The sequence below is a fragment of the Sinohyriopsis cumingii genome, chromosome 19 (assembly GCF_028554795.1).
Source record: "Sinohyriopsis cumingii isolate HCF-2022 chromosome 19, ASM2855479v2, whole genome shotgun sequence".
Taxonomy (NCBI): Eukaryota; Metazoa; Mollusca; class Bivalvia; order Unionida; family Unionidae; genus Sinohyriopsis; species Sinohyriopsis cumingii.
In genome coordinates this window covers 39953609-39969093 of record NC_142979.1, presented here as the reverse complement: position 1 = coordinate 39969093, position 15485 = coordinate 39953609, and the positions used below count along the sequence as shown (strand labels likewise).

The 15485-nt window shown below is 40.1% G+C and overlaps 1 protein-coding gene across 1 annotated transcript in view; it reads right to left on the bottom strand.

Annotated features, from left to right (window-relative positions):
• Positions 1 to 7097: 7097 nt before the first annotated feature.
• The window catches only part of LOC149775538 (sulfotransferase 1B1-like), a 40525-nt gene continuing 32137 nt past the window's right edge, over positions 7098 to 15485 (bottom strand). The window contains exon 5 of the mRNA XM_089942999.1: positions 7098 to 7625. Within this exon, the coding sequence (XP_089799125.1) occupies positions 7510 to 7625 (116 nt within the window). The 3' untranslated portion in view covers positions 7098 to 7509. The remainder of the gene's footprint in view (positions 7626 to 15485) is intronic.

Below are 15485 nucleotides of genomic sequence, written 5' to 3'. Positions count from 1 at the left end.
GGTTGACATTGTCGCTTGAGTGTGGTGAGCAAAGAATCCCACACCCCAGTGATGAACCCTTCTGCTTTCTCTAACGGTACTTCGGACTTGAAATCTTTAAACTTCACCGTGTATTTGTAAGCCGTGGTTCTAAATTTTCTAGAGGAGCGCTTTTCGATCTCTCGAATGGAATAGTATTTTTCAGGGTTGACTAAGGGTGGCGAACTTTGTTTAGAGGGTTTGGATTCTGGTTCACTCATGTCCTCTTCAAAATCACTGGCATGAATTTGTGCCAAGACTTCAGCCCTGGTACGAGGCGATAGATCACGTTTCTGCCTCTTACTTTCTTCTTCTTCTTCTTTCTTCTCAAATGAATTGGATCGTTTCATCTTGAGTGCAAAATGTCAAATGACTAAAGTTTAAACACCATAGACTAATTTATAGTCATGGCAAACCAGCGTATATAAAAGGGTGTGTGTCTTGTCCTTTCACTATTCATTTCACTCTCTAACCGAGCACAACGATGGAAGAGACTAGCCAAATCGAACGTTTCATCAGAGCTTTGCGAGGGGTCATTAGAAAATTTTCTTCAGACCAGCCTACGGACTACTCTCCTTCCTTTCGAGATAAAAGTCAAGATACTTGCTATATCTGTCAAAAGAAAGGGCATTGGTCTTCAGAGTGTCCAGACCGTCAAAAAAGAAAAACAGGGGCTAAAAGAGACAAAAGTCAAGATACCTGTTATTATTGTCAAGAAAAAGGACATTGGTCTCCAGATTGCCCAAAAAAGAAACAAGAGGAGTCAGAAAAAGAGATGGATTCTTCAGAGGAAGAAGAGGAGGAAGATAGCAGACAGGTAAAGAAAAAGAAACAGGAGAAGAAAAGAAGAAGGGGAGAAAATGAGGAGGAAGAGGAGGAGGAAAAGACTGTGACGGTGAAGAAATTTAAAAAACAGAGAGAGTAAACAAGGAAACAGATGAAGTGAATGTACTTTTTAAAGTGCTCTATTGTGAATTGTGAATTGGATTGTAACTATTGATAAAGGAATAAATTAGGTATAAAAAGGTAAGTGTCTTTGAGTTTTGATTTTAAATAAGAAGCTACACTGACGCACTCATATAGACGTACTATAGGGGTAAAATGTTTTTTTTTTTTAATTATTGGCAATTGAAAGTCTATCTCTTTTCGAGAGACGCGGGTGGCCCTGAAAAGGGCCTTTTTTGGTGTAAGGGTGAGTTTAAGCAATCAACTTTAACTGTCTTAAGCCTTTGCCACGGCCAAGGCCTACTTCTGGACTGCGTACTGTTGATGATGGTTTGGTTGAAATCACTAAGGGTGGTACGGTAGGCTTAGTCACAGGGTTGGAGTGTTTAGCTCGGGAAGGTCGTATTCTCTTCGGACATGATAAAGAAGTCTGATACATTTGTTTCAGACTTCTTAACTCCGCTAAAATGTCCAACAGTACCGTGACCGTTTGACTTTCACCCTCTTGTTTCTTTGCTGCTTCTTCTTCTTGTTTTTTTTCTTACCTCTTCTTTTTGTTGCTGTTGCTGTAGGAGAAAAGCTTGTTCTGCTTCCTTTTGCCGCTGTATAAATTTCTCCAATTCTTCTTTCTGTCTCTGTCTAAAATTCTCCACGTGCGGTAATGAAGAAGGTGACGAAGGTTCTGGAACAAATTCTTGCGAGGTAAGAAAATCCACAAAATCCTAATTTACCTCTTCTGAAAGTAAGTCCAGGTTCCCTTGGGAGGTCTCCACTGCTGGTGCACCCCAATGGATCGTTTTCTGAGTTTCCGTCATGTTGAATCACTGTCGCATGGATTGACACCGCACAGGCGCTAGCGAATCTATATAGACCACGTGACGTCACAGACTGTTCTCTTCGGATTGGATGCGGACTGCCTGAATTTTGTAACGCGTGTTTGGATTGGTCAATGAACTCAATCCGTTTCAATCCTTCCTCTACCTATAAATAAGCGCAGTTCACTGCATTGATTCACCTGTTCTCGGCGCCTCAAGATGTGGACCACAGTCGAATTATCCACCCTTGTTTCTTCAATGATGTTTAGGACGGACATGCTAATGTATGTCCGATCCAAGTGGACAGTTGTCCACAAGTCAGACACTAGTCTGTGAATACGAAGAGTGTATGTGGAGAGACAAGGATGCCTCAAGAGGACTCTGATTTATGGCCCTGCAGTAAGACGCAGCTTGAGGACAAGAAGATGCCGCAGATGCCCTTTATGTTAAGGGCATATTAACATAAACCCAAAGGCCCTTTTCAGGGCCACCCACATCTCTCGAAAAGAGATCGACTTTCAATTGCCTACCCCTTTTTTTTTTTTTTATTTTTAAAAAAAAAATATAGACCCATCAGGTCGGGACCGTATTAAAATAGGGTCCCGACCCTGTTCCATTTCCCCTAGTCCTTAGACAGGCCCAAACTCTATTCCCATGTTCAATTCCCCTTGTCCCTAGAATTGCTTTTTTCTCCCATGTTAAATTTCCCTTGTCCCTAGACAGTCCCACGATTTATTCCCCATGTTAATTCCCCTTGTCCCTATATCGTCCCACGATTTTTCCCCATGTTAAATTTATATAGTCCCTATATCGTCCCAGGGGTGTTTTTAATGATAAGTCCCATTGTCCCTGAATCGTCCCCCTTCACTACTTGTGACAATTCCACATGATATACATCGGAGAAGCGTGTTGAGATATAAAAATCTGTGTCTTTATCTGTCATTGAATGTTTGAAATCATAATGTGGGAAAAATATGAAATCTTTCAATTGCAATTATCAAAAAGACGCTATGGTATTTAATGCTTATTTCATTTTGAGTGCAGTAAGGAGGATGTAATTGCACTTGGAATATATTCAAAATTACAGTACAATTTCGAAATGTGTAATCGAGATTGAGAACCTATGACATGGCTCATGTAATTCGGATTTCAGAACTAAGAAAGTACATTTTGAGGCAATTCAGGATGTAAAACTGTATATTTTTTGCCATTCTTATTACCAGGAAAAGAAGACAAGTTTATGCCTTGTCACTTGCATATTATTTGTAAGGAACCTGTCTGGTGTCTACTGTATAGCTAGCCTAAATCCAAACATTGCATCAAAAAAGTTAATGCGGAATGTGCCCAAAGTAGCTGGTATGTGGCAGTCCATGAAACATCTGCTTTAGTTCATTCAGAGATAAATTACATCAACCAAAACTTAAAGTGCCTACTACGCGAGTGTACATGATTTGTTTACAAATCAAAACTGTTGGCGTCTGCGTCCATTGTTTGTTTACAATAGAAAATAGTTCCTTCATGCACATGAATGCAATATGAAGGTGTACAATATCGTAAAATACTGACCGATTCTGAAAATGTAAAGTTAACGGAGAAAAAATGAGCATATAAATATAGTTGATCAAGTCAACGTTAAGAGACTTCGATGTTTTCTTGCACAATATCAAAAAAAGTTTTCATCTTTTACTGTTCATATGCGTGACCAAGCATGCATCGCTACTATTCTAATATGATTCCTAATCTAAGTAACTTACCAATGTGTTCCGGATGTGTGTTTAAAACGTACATAGCATATTTTAGCCTCTTTGATACAACTGTATGATGCATTCAAACGACCCACGTGAACGAAGCTTTTCTTTAATATTTTATACGTCATTACTCTTTTAGCTTAATCCGATTATTAGAGACATCCATAAATTCTTTCAAAATGTTACGAATATCTGTATGACAATTTCACTCCTTTATATATAAACCACGGCAATACTTCAATATAACACAATATATCTCTGCTTAACATGTGCTTATTAATTGGTTTCTTTGTGATTACTGTCACGCGTCAATTAAAATCTGTTACATATGAAGTTCTTTCGGTGAAGCTAATGTGTATAGTCCATATATATTACAACAATATCATCATGCTAAAATTTAAATTGATATCGATACATGGTCCCGTGTAAGATGTTAATTATAGGTCTAACGAAAATCATCAGTCAAATAATCCATGTATTTTTTATATTAACAAGAACAAATTGACTTGGCTCTTGTATGCTTGTATTAATTTCGTTTCGAGGGTTATACACACTGAAATTAAGACGTTGATTAGTTAAATAAAATATAGCTTGCATCTCTTTTCAAGTTTAACGCACGCAAAATTAGCTATATCGATCCATCCTTCAAACCGGAGCCAGCTGGCTGATTTAATCACAGCAGAGAGTTGATAAGGCTAAATATCGACCGAGACAGTCACTGTCGTCGCTGCGTATAAAGTGTCAAAGACGTATCTACAGTCTCAAAGATATTTATATCGTAGACAGTTGGGCCGCTTACTAATCTATGTCACTGCCTCTAACTTCCATGACTCAGGTCACTTTTTTGACGAAATATTTAGTATTACTATTGATTAAAGTTGACTACTACCATTAATTCGGTACTAGACTTAAAATGTCTCAATTGGATGGAAAGTTGAAAACTACCATTGATTCGCTGCCGTTCTTAACATGTCTGTATTGGGTGGAAAGTTGAGTACTGCTCTTGCATCTCTGGCATAGTTAACATGTCTGTATTGGGTGGAAAGTTGAGTACTGCTCTTGCATCTCTGGCATAGTTAACATGTCTGTATTGGGTGGAAAGTTGAGTACTGCTCTTGCATCTCTGGCATAGTTAACATGTCTGTATTGGGTGGAAAGTTGAGTACTGCTCTTGCATCTCTGGCATAGTTAACATGTCTGTATTGGGTGGAAAGTTGAGTACTGCCATTGATTCACTACCATACTTAACATGTCTGGATTGGGTGAAAAGTTGAGTACTGCTCTTGCATCTCTGGCATAATTAATATGTCTTGATTTGGTGGAAAGTTGCGTACTGCCATTTATTCGCTACCATACTTAACATGTCTTCATTGGGTGGAAAGTTGAGTACTGACATTGATTCTCTACCATACACAACATGTCTGGATTGGGTGGAAAATTGGGTACCACTTATTTTGGAAATTCGAAAACAAGTATTTGTGCGCACGAAATATTTATCACAACGTATTTGTTCTCTTTCCCCAAAATGGTATGTGTGTTTGTGTAACGTAGGGGTAGCATGTTTATGCTATAAGATTCGATAACATTAAAACATGCGGCAGCCAAATTTGTAATATATATGTCCTTTTGAAGAAAAAAATTACCCTGTTGTGGCAGCACGACGTATCAGATGGCAATTAGTGACGCATTGATTTCAAATCGACAGGTCAGAGAGTCTACCTCGGATTCAAGAGGTCGTGTGTTAGATCGAGCATCACACATAGCTAATGGCAGACTCCTCAGTAACTCTAGCGCTCACCATATCGACCACTGTATTATTTAAATTAACGTTCCTTGCATTGAAATTAATTTGGAAGAAGGTACATGATTGCCATCCGTAGCCACATTACTATTAACGAGTTGGACTGAAACATTCCTAGTGGGCATGACGCTCCTTTGAACAAATTTACTATTTCTTAAAATGCGGATCTTAACTTTCTTGTCATGCAAGGGTCATGGGATCGATACCCGCCCAGGACAGTCTGGGTCGGCTGCCTGTGTGTGTCATTGGAAAAGGCACTTAGCTCCCATTCCTCGTCATGATATAGATAATACTATACTACCACGCACTTAAAAACAATAAAATCAAGACAGCAAACATTTTTAAATCGTTAGAATGCTGACTACGCTGTTGATTCGAAAAATTTGATAAAGCAAATAGTGCTTATACTGAGTAAAATAAAGATATAACGACTTAATTTAAAACTTAATTTGAGACCGTATGACCGCCAATTAAGATGATTTAACGATAATAACATCTTCAAGTAGTTCCTCTGACACAAATAAACATTTTGGAGCAGTAGCTGGACCATTTAAAAGCTTGAAATTGGCCATTGCACTATTAAATCGACGACAGATCCACCAGTATTAAATGTGTGGAATTACTATGAAATTGTGATATCAATAGAACCGTTAAAATGGCCAAGACAGTTGTTATTTACATCTATATTCCGTTTAACTGCTGGTACATGATTTTATCAAATTTTTAAAATGCATGTTCATGGCTGTAAATTATAGTAATTTCCTATTACCTTAAGTTAGATTTTGCCTTCGTGACTAGGTCAGCTTTAGGAATATTAACAGCGTAAAATTACATAGAATATGCAAATAGATTCTTACGTATGTTCTGGCAATTACTAACAATAAGACCTGCTGACGACTTTGGGTTAATTTCTCATTGGCTAGTGGGATTAGGACGTTTCTATAAAAGTTAACCAATTTCCCATTGGCTGGGCCTGGTCCAATGCATATGCATTTCGAAATGAATTGAACAGTATGATCTGTCACGTGGATGTATGAACTGTAGTAGTAACGGAAGTTGTATATAAGGAGAGAACACAGTTAACATATTCATTCCTATTTTGGAGTCATTCTTATTTCTAGCGTTCCTGTTGTAAGTCTGCAGACGTAGTTTACGTTAGATTTGGATCTTATTTGAAAGGAAAAACATTTATGAGTGGAAACATAAAGTGTTGATTTTTTGGACTGTTGAGTGGAAACAGAAAGTGTTCATTTATCGGACTATTGAGTGGAAACAGAAAGTGTTCATTTTTTGGACTGTTGAGTGGAAACAGAAAGTGTTCAATTTTCGGACTGTTGAGTGGAAACAGAAAGTGTTCATTTTTTGGACTGTTGAGTGGAAATAGAAAGTGTGTGTTCATTTTTTGGACTGTTGAGTGGAAATAGAAAGTGTTCATCGTTTGGACTGTTTAGTGGAAACAGAAAGTGTTCATTTTTCGGACTATAATATTATCCTGGAACTATTGTGAATTATTCCAAAGAGCTCTGGACAATGCTATTTTAACAACGTGACAATTCTTTACATTTCAGGCTAATACATTTATAAGGAACTTTTCATTCGTTTGGAATTTCATAGAACTTTATCACGATTTCTTTCCTTTTACATTTACATTTATAGGTTTCATGCTTGAATTATTTGTTAAGATCTACAAAACATATTGGTTCTGCTTCTTTCTGTTTTTTAGTTTATCACCACGGTGTCGTAACACAGTCCTGATTCAAATAACTCTAATGAATTTGACATCAAAGTTTATTACTTTCCAATTAATTTAGCTAACAATAGGATGGTCAGTTTATTATACTTGTATAAGGTCGTAAATAATTTTTGAAAATAATACAAATAAAGGATCACAATAAATTATTTGAAGAAAAAAAAAAGAAATAAAAAGAAGAGATTTACAAAATGAATATAAATATAATCTTCCCTTGTGCGTTTTGCGCCAGATTGGGAACATGTTGCACGCTGTTACATATATTCATAAATCATCAGCGAACAAGACGAGGTGAATCACCCATAAAACTGCCAATTCAAACAAGCTGTTATTCGTCATTTTTGTATGTCACTAAATTTTTGTTGTTTCTATCCATAACAACTCTCATGGTGCATCATGCATGTATCTTGAGGTCAGTAATGGTTGCTACACTCACTCGAGTACAAAGCGAAACTTAAGTTTCGAATTTTTCATCCTTTCTTGGAAAATTGAATCGAAAAGTTCATTCTGGGCCACAGTGAACCAATTCTTCCAATCCCCGACCTGACCTATACAACAAAAGGAAGAAACTGTATTACTTTTAACTTTAAGAACGAAATCTTAAACATAGAGTCCTACATGTTTACATGTTTCTTTTAATTCGAAACCACAAACGTGGAAAGGGTCCAATATTTATTGTGGCAGTAAGTGGCCAGATGTAAGTTCCTAATCCTGAAAATGTCCTACAGTCAACAATATTTCTCTAGATTTATCAGATTAGAGAAACCGTCCAACACACATATCATTATAACACTGTAAATGTCTAATTTTCTTCAAGATAAAAGCAATGATGGAATCATCCTTACACTCGTTAGGACAGGTAAGTATGTACCCTAAGAATAATAAACAGGTAAGTATGTACCCTAAGGATAATAAACAGGTAAGTATGTACCCTAAGAATAATAAACAGGTAAGTATGTACCCTAAGAATAATACACAATGAAACAAGATTTGCATAACTGTATCATCAATTTCAAAATGTCATTTAGATAATCAGAAACCAATACTTGGATTTTCAGTTCATTCGAAGAGTTGCTTGATATACTGGACGCTGTTCCAAACAGGTCCTTCAGAATTGTATAACTAATATAACCTTTCAATGAAGCTAGTTACGTCAAAAGGTAAGGTATTTTTGAAAAATATCACGCGAAAGACTAGATATCTTAAATAAGATTAAATTTGAAAAACTTTGTGATTATGTAATTTAAAATCCCTGAGTAAACGGGTTCTTGGAATATATAAGAATCGCAAGTTAAGCATGTTTTAAGATTCACTGAAACTACGGTATCATGCTATATTTCAATACACTATGGCTATTATGCTGTATTTATATTGACAATATTGCTGTTACACTGCATTGCTACGGAAAACTATGGCTATTATATTCTATTTCTATTGACACTATGGCTATTATACATGTACTATATTTCTATAGAAACTATGGTAGTAGTGAATGGGGGCGCTTTACGGACAATGGGAATTAGCATTAAAAACACCCCTGGGTCACTTTACGGACAAGGGAAATTTAACATGGAGAAAAATCGTGGGTCACTTTACGGACAAGGGAATTTAACATGGCAATAAATCGTGGGTCACTTTACGGACAAGGGGAATTGAACATGGCAATAAATCGTGGGTCACTTTACGGACAAGGGGAATTTAACATGGGATTTTTTTTTTTAAAAATTTAAAAAATTTTTTTTAAAAAAAGGGGTAGGCAATTCAAAGACTGTCTCTTTTCGAGAAATATGGCTGGCCCTGAAAAGGGCCTTTGGGTTTTATGTTAATGTATTCATTAACATAAATGGCACCGCATTGGTCTTCTTCTTGTCCTTAGGCTGCGTCTTACTGTTGGTCCGTACATCAGCACTCTTTTCAGGCATCCTTGTCTTTCGACGTAGATCCTACGTATCCACAGGCTGGTGTTTGTCCTGTGGACAACGGTCCACTTGGATCGGACATACATGAGCAAGTCTGTCCGAAACATCATGGAAGACACAAGGGTCGATGACTCAACTGTAGTCCACATCTTGAAGCGACGAGAACAGGTGAATCAATGCATTGAACGGCGCTTATTTATAGGTACAGAAAGGATTGAAACGGATTGAGTTCATTCACCAATCCAAACACGCGTTACAGAATTCAGTCAGCTCGCATCCAATCCGAAGAGAGCAGTCTGTGACGTCACGTAGTCAATATAGATTCGCTAGCGCTTGTGTGCATTCAGTCTATGCGACAGTGATTCAACATGACGGAAACTCAGAAAACGATCCATTGGGGTGCACCAACAGGGGAGACTGCCCAAGGGAACTCGGACTTACTTTCAGAAGAGGTGAATTGGGATTTTGTGGATTTTCTCTCCTCGCAAGAATTTGTTCCTGAACCTTCGTTACCTTCTTCATTACCGCAAGTGGAGAATTTTAGACAGAGACAGAAAGAAGAATTGGAGAAATTTATACAACGACAAAAGGAAGCGGAACAGGCTTTTCTCCTACAGCAACAGCAACAAGAAGAAGAGGTAAGAAAAAAACAACAGCAAGAAGAAGTAGCAGCAAAGAAACAAGAGGGTGAAAATCAAACGGTCACGGTACTGTTGGACATTTTAGCGGAGTTAAGAAGTCTGAAACAAATGTATCAGACTTCTTTATCACGACCGAAGAGAATACGACCTTCCCGAGCTAAACACGTCAACCCTGTGACTAAGCCTACCGTACCACCCTTAGTGATTTCAACCCAATCATTATCATCATCATCAACATTACGCAGTCCAGAAGTAGGCCTTGGCCGTGGCAAAGGCATAAGGCAGTTAAAGTTGATTGCTTAAACTTGCCCCTACATCGTAAAGAAAAAAGGCCCTTTTCAGGGCCACCCACATATCTCGAAAAGAAATACAATTTCAATTTGCCAATAACTCAAAAAAAAAATAACCCACCCATTTTACCCTATAGTACGTGTCTTTGTATGAGTGCGTGAGTGTAGCTTCTTATTTTAAAATCAAAACTCAAAGACTCTTACCTTATATCATTCATTTATTCTTTTCTCCATTTTTTACAATCTAATTCACAACACAACACTTTAATTTAAAGTTCATTGACTTCTTCTTTCTCCTTGTTTAGTCTCTCTGTTTTTTGAATTTCTTCACTGTCACACTCTTTTCCTCTTCTTCCTCCTCACTTTCTTCCCTTCTTCTTTTCTTCTCCTGTTTCTTTTTCTTCACCTGTCTGCTTTCTTTCTCTGAAGAATCCCTCTCTTCTTCTGAAGAATCCCTCTCTTCTTCTGAAGAATCCTTCTTTTCTTCTGACTCCTCTTGTTTCTTTTTTGGGCAATCTGGAGACCAATGTCCTTTTTCTTTACAATAATAACAGGTATCTTTACTTTTGTCTTTTTTAGCTCCTGTTTTTTGACGGTCTGGACACTCTGAAGACCAATGCCCTTTCTTCTGACAGATATAGCAAGTATCTTGACTTTTATCTCGAAAGGAAGGAGAGTAGTCCGTAGGCTGGTCTGAAGAGAATTTTCTAATGACCCCTCGCAAAGCTCTGACGAAACGTTCCATCTGGTTAGTCTCTTCCATCGTTGTGCTCGGCTTGAGAGTGAAATGAATAGTGAAAGGACAAGACACACACCCTTTTATATACGCTGGTCTGCTATGACTATAAAGTAGTTTATGGTGTTTGAACTTGAGTCATTTGACTTTTTGCTTTCAAGATGAAACGATCCCATTCATTCGAGAAGAAAGAAGAAGAAGAAAGTAAGAGGCAGAAACGTGATCTATCGCCTCGAACCAGGGCTGAAATATTGGCACAAATTCATGCCAGTGATTTTGAAGAGGACATGAGTGAACCAGAATCCGAACCCTCTAAACCAAGTTCATCACCCTTTGTCAACCCTGAAAAGTACTATTCCATTCGAGAGACGGAAAAGCGCTCCTCTAGAAAATTTAGAACCACGGCTTACAAATACACGGTGAAGTTTAAAGATTTCAAGGCTGAAGTGCCGTTAGAGAAAGCAGAAGGGTTCATCACCGAGGTGTGGGATTCTTTGCTCACTGCACTCAAGCGACAATGTCAACCCAAAGAAGACGATCGCTTGAGACTTTCCATACAACACGACGGTTTGAAATCCCCTGTTTGGATCGAGTTTAGCACCCCTGCAGAATTGACTGCTTCCAAAGTCATGGACAAGATTCAACACGTACAACAATCTAATGATCAGTTTGACATCACCGATGGTAAAGCCACACTGGACATGACCCACGTCTCTCCTCCTCAAGGGACAGGACGCAAAAAGATGTTATTGGTGGACGACCTTCGCAACACCAAAAAGAGTCTCGTCCGAATTAACAACCCTCATGACCAGATGTGTTTAGCCCGTGCCATCGTGGTGGGACGAACCTATGCCAACAAGAACGACACGGTAGAATGGAAAAGAACCTGGGACACTATTCAACGTTCCGACCGAGCCAAACAACGAAACGAAGCAGAACTCCTGTTACAACAAGCTGGCCTGTCCAAAGACACACCCTGTGGTATTCCTGAGATGCAAAAATTGCAAGATGCCCTAGCTCCACGATACACCTTGAAAGTGCACCCTCAAGAAGTGCGCGGACCTCTGTTGTTTCGAGGCCAAGATTTTAAGGACGGAAAATACATTCACCTTTATCATCACGATGACCATTTCGATACCATTACCAGTATCACTGGATTCCTGAGATACTGTTATTATTGTGAGAAATGTGACCATGGTTATAACAATCGAGAGCAACACAAGCATTGTGGATCGAAATGCTCAGGATGTTTGGCCTCTTCACCCTGTCTGAGCGAAGAACCAGTGCCTTGTTCCACTTGTCTGCGTACGTTTGTCAGCCCTACCTGTTACCAACAGCATCTGAAAACGCAAGGTTCACAGAAGAAATGCGCTTGTCAACTCCTGAGATTGTGCCCTACGTGTGGACAAGGCATACGTACCAATAGTGCCAAGGCACACGTATGTTCAGGAAAAAAGAAATGTCACATTTGTCATCACATCGTGGACTTGAAACACGAATGTTACGTGCAAAAATACCAACCCCCACCAGAGAAAGAGGATGGTCACAAGAAGAAAGGCAATTTCATCTTTTTCGATTTCGAATGCATGCAAGAGACCGGCATTCACATTCCTAATTTCTGCGTGGCTCATCGAGCGTGCGAGAAGTGCATTCAAGAACCTATCTTCAGTCATTGCCCTCACTGCAGCAAGATTCCCGGAGGGCGTGAAAAAATCTTTCGGGGACCGAACACGTTAGCCGATTTTGCCCAATGGGTCTTAGACCCCGTCGACAAGACGTGGAGCCAAGAGGACATCGAACGTTACGGAGATTGTCATCGTCATGCCACGGTGATGGCTCACAATTTCTCCGGATACGATGGACAGTTTCTTTTGAGGTACTATACGGAACAAGGCACCGAGCGTCCTAAAGTGACTTTGAACGGAGCCAAAATCATTTTCATGCAAGTGGGACAAGTACAGTTTAAAGATTCGATGAGCTATTTGGCCATGCCTTTGAGTCGAATGCCTAAAACATTTGGAATGACAGAAATGGCTAAAGGGTACTTTCCACACTTTTTCAATACGGAAGCCAATCAACACGCCGTTCTACCCCATTTACCTGAGGCTCACTATTACGACCCCGACAACATGCGTACCGAACAACGAGAAGCTTTCTACCCTTGGTACCAGGCTCACGCCTCCGACCCTTTCGACTTTCAGGAAGAAATGCTAAAGTATTGTCGTTCCGACGTGGACATTTTACGGCGTTGCTGTGGAAAATTTCGAGAACTGTTCATGGAACACGGAGGGGTCGATCCTTTGAAAGAAGCTTGCACCATTGCCAAAGCGTGTTCCTTAGTGTACCGCCAACGATTCATGCCTGAAAACACCGTGGCTGTCATCAGTCCTCAAACGACCCACTATGTCAAGCGTCAATACTCGGTCAAAGCCCTACGTTGGTTACATTACTTGTGCGACAAGGAAGACAAGTGGATTCAGCATGCCCGCAACGGAGGGGGCGAAAAGACCATCGGAACGTATTCGGTCGATGGCTGGGACTTAGAAAACCCCAAGATCGTGTACGAGTTTAATGGTTGCTTATTTCACGGATGTCCTGTTTGTTACCCTGACCGTGGCACTAAAAATCAGTTTTTGCAACGAACCATGGAAGACTTGTACCAGGACACTTGTCAGCGACGCCTAAAGTTAGAACAGCAAGGATACCAAGTGGTGGAAATGTGGGAACACGAGTACGATCACCGTATGAAAACCGATCCCGAGTTTAAACGCCTCGTGGAAAGTTACCAGTTCATGGACCCGCTGAACCCGAGGGATAGTTTGTACGGAGGAAGGACCAATGCCACCTGTTTGCTGTACCAAGCCGACGAAGAGAAAGGAGAAGAAATCAAATACTTGGACGTGTGTTCGCTGTATCCCTACGTGTGCAAATATTGTCGCTTTCCTGTAGGGCACCCGCAATTGCTGACGGAACACATCGACCTGAAAAACATTCGACAATACGAAGGCTTGATCAAGTGTAAAGTTTTGCCTCCCACGAACCTATACCATCCCGTCTTACCTCACCATTGTCAAGGCAAACTGATGTTTCCCTTGTGCCGTACTTGTGCCGAAACGTGCAACCAGGACCAACCTTGCCATCACAGCCAGGAAGAACGGGCCTTGACGGGAACCTGGGTCAGCGTAGAATTGTTCAAAGCTCTGGACATGGGATACCAACTGTTAGAAGTGTACGAAATTTGTCACTTTCCCAAGACACAACAGTACCACAAGGGTGACCCTACTCAGAAAGGCATTTTCGCCGACTACGTGGATGCCTTTTTGAAACTGAAGCAAGAAGCCAGCGGCTATCCTTCCTGGTGTCACACTCCCGAAGACCAAATACAATTCAAAGAGAAATATTACGAACAAGAAGGCATCACTTTAGACCACATCGAGAAAAACGAAGGCAGGCGATCGTTTGCCAAAGTGATGTTAAATTGCTTGTGGGGTAAAATGGCACAACGACCGTGTTTACCCAAGACGGAATATTTGACAGAACCTTCCCGCTACTTCCAGATGATTCACGACAAAACCAAATACATGAAACACGTGGACGTCGTCCGAGAGAATTTGATCTTGGTTAATTACGAAGAAGATCTGGACTTTGTACAAGACGACCCTTTTGGAAATGTCATCATTGCGGCTTACGTGACAGCCCATGCTCGCTTAAAATTGTACGAAGCTTTAGAACTGTTAGAAGAACGCGTCCTGTACTTTGACACGGACAGTTGCATTTACATCCATCACCCGATTCAACATCACCCTAACATCGAAGGAGACCGTTTAGGAGCCTGGACAGACGAGCATCCCGACGACAAGATTCTAAGTTTCGTCAGTGGCGGTCCCAAAAATTACGGCTACGAATACCGGGACAAACAAGGAGAAGTGCACACGACGTGCAAAGTGAAAGGACTGACTCTGAATTATCGTACCAGTCGAGTGGTCAACTTTGGGGTATTGAAAGAAGCCTTGCAATCGGGAGAGGATGGAAACTTTAAAGTGACCACTCACCAACCGAACAAGATTGTACGTTTACCCACTCACCACATCGTCAGTCGACCCTTGGAAAAAGTCTATCAAATCGTGTACCAGAAGCGAGTTCGACTTCCCAATCATTTCACCTTACCGTATGGACACGTTGGTATAAAACATTGGTTGTAAGGGGATAGCCACCCACCAGAAAGATGACTTCGCCACAGCAAGAATCGAGTGAGAAACCCGATGAGAACTCCAAGTTCAAACCCTACCATTTTCCAGTCTTCTTACCTGACTATTGTGATTGTGCCCGTCGATTGGACACGTTTCAGAAATGGCCTACGGATAGGGAAGGATTACCTTCTTTGCATGTTTTAGCTAGAACAGGATTTGTCTACTTGGGACCTGAGTCAGGATTGGGATACGAGGTACAGTGTTTCGCTTGCGGACTGAAGTTACGAATGGATCTATGTATCTATAAAGATTCAGCTATTCTGGAACATACTCGATGGTCTCCTCACTGCCCTTACCTTTCTATGGCCTTTCCACCCATTACACTACGGTACAATGTTGACGGTACCTTAGAGACGGTACCTTCCGAAACAAGACATAAAAAACGTAAAAAAGGAAAGATGTACAAGCTGGAGACTGCATTGAGACTAGTATAAAAAGGGGGCTATGGTCAAGATCGATAGTTCATTGTGACTACCAAGACCGAGCGAACAAGATGAATACTTTGAAAGAGACATCGTTCCAGTTTGGGGATTGTAAAAAAGCTGTATCTTTCTCTAGTGTGACTAATACTG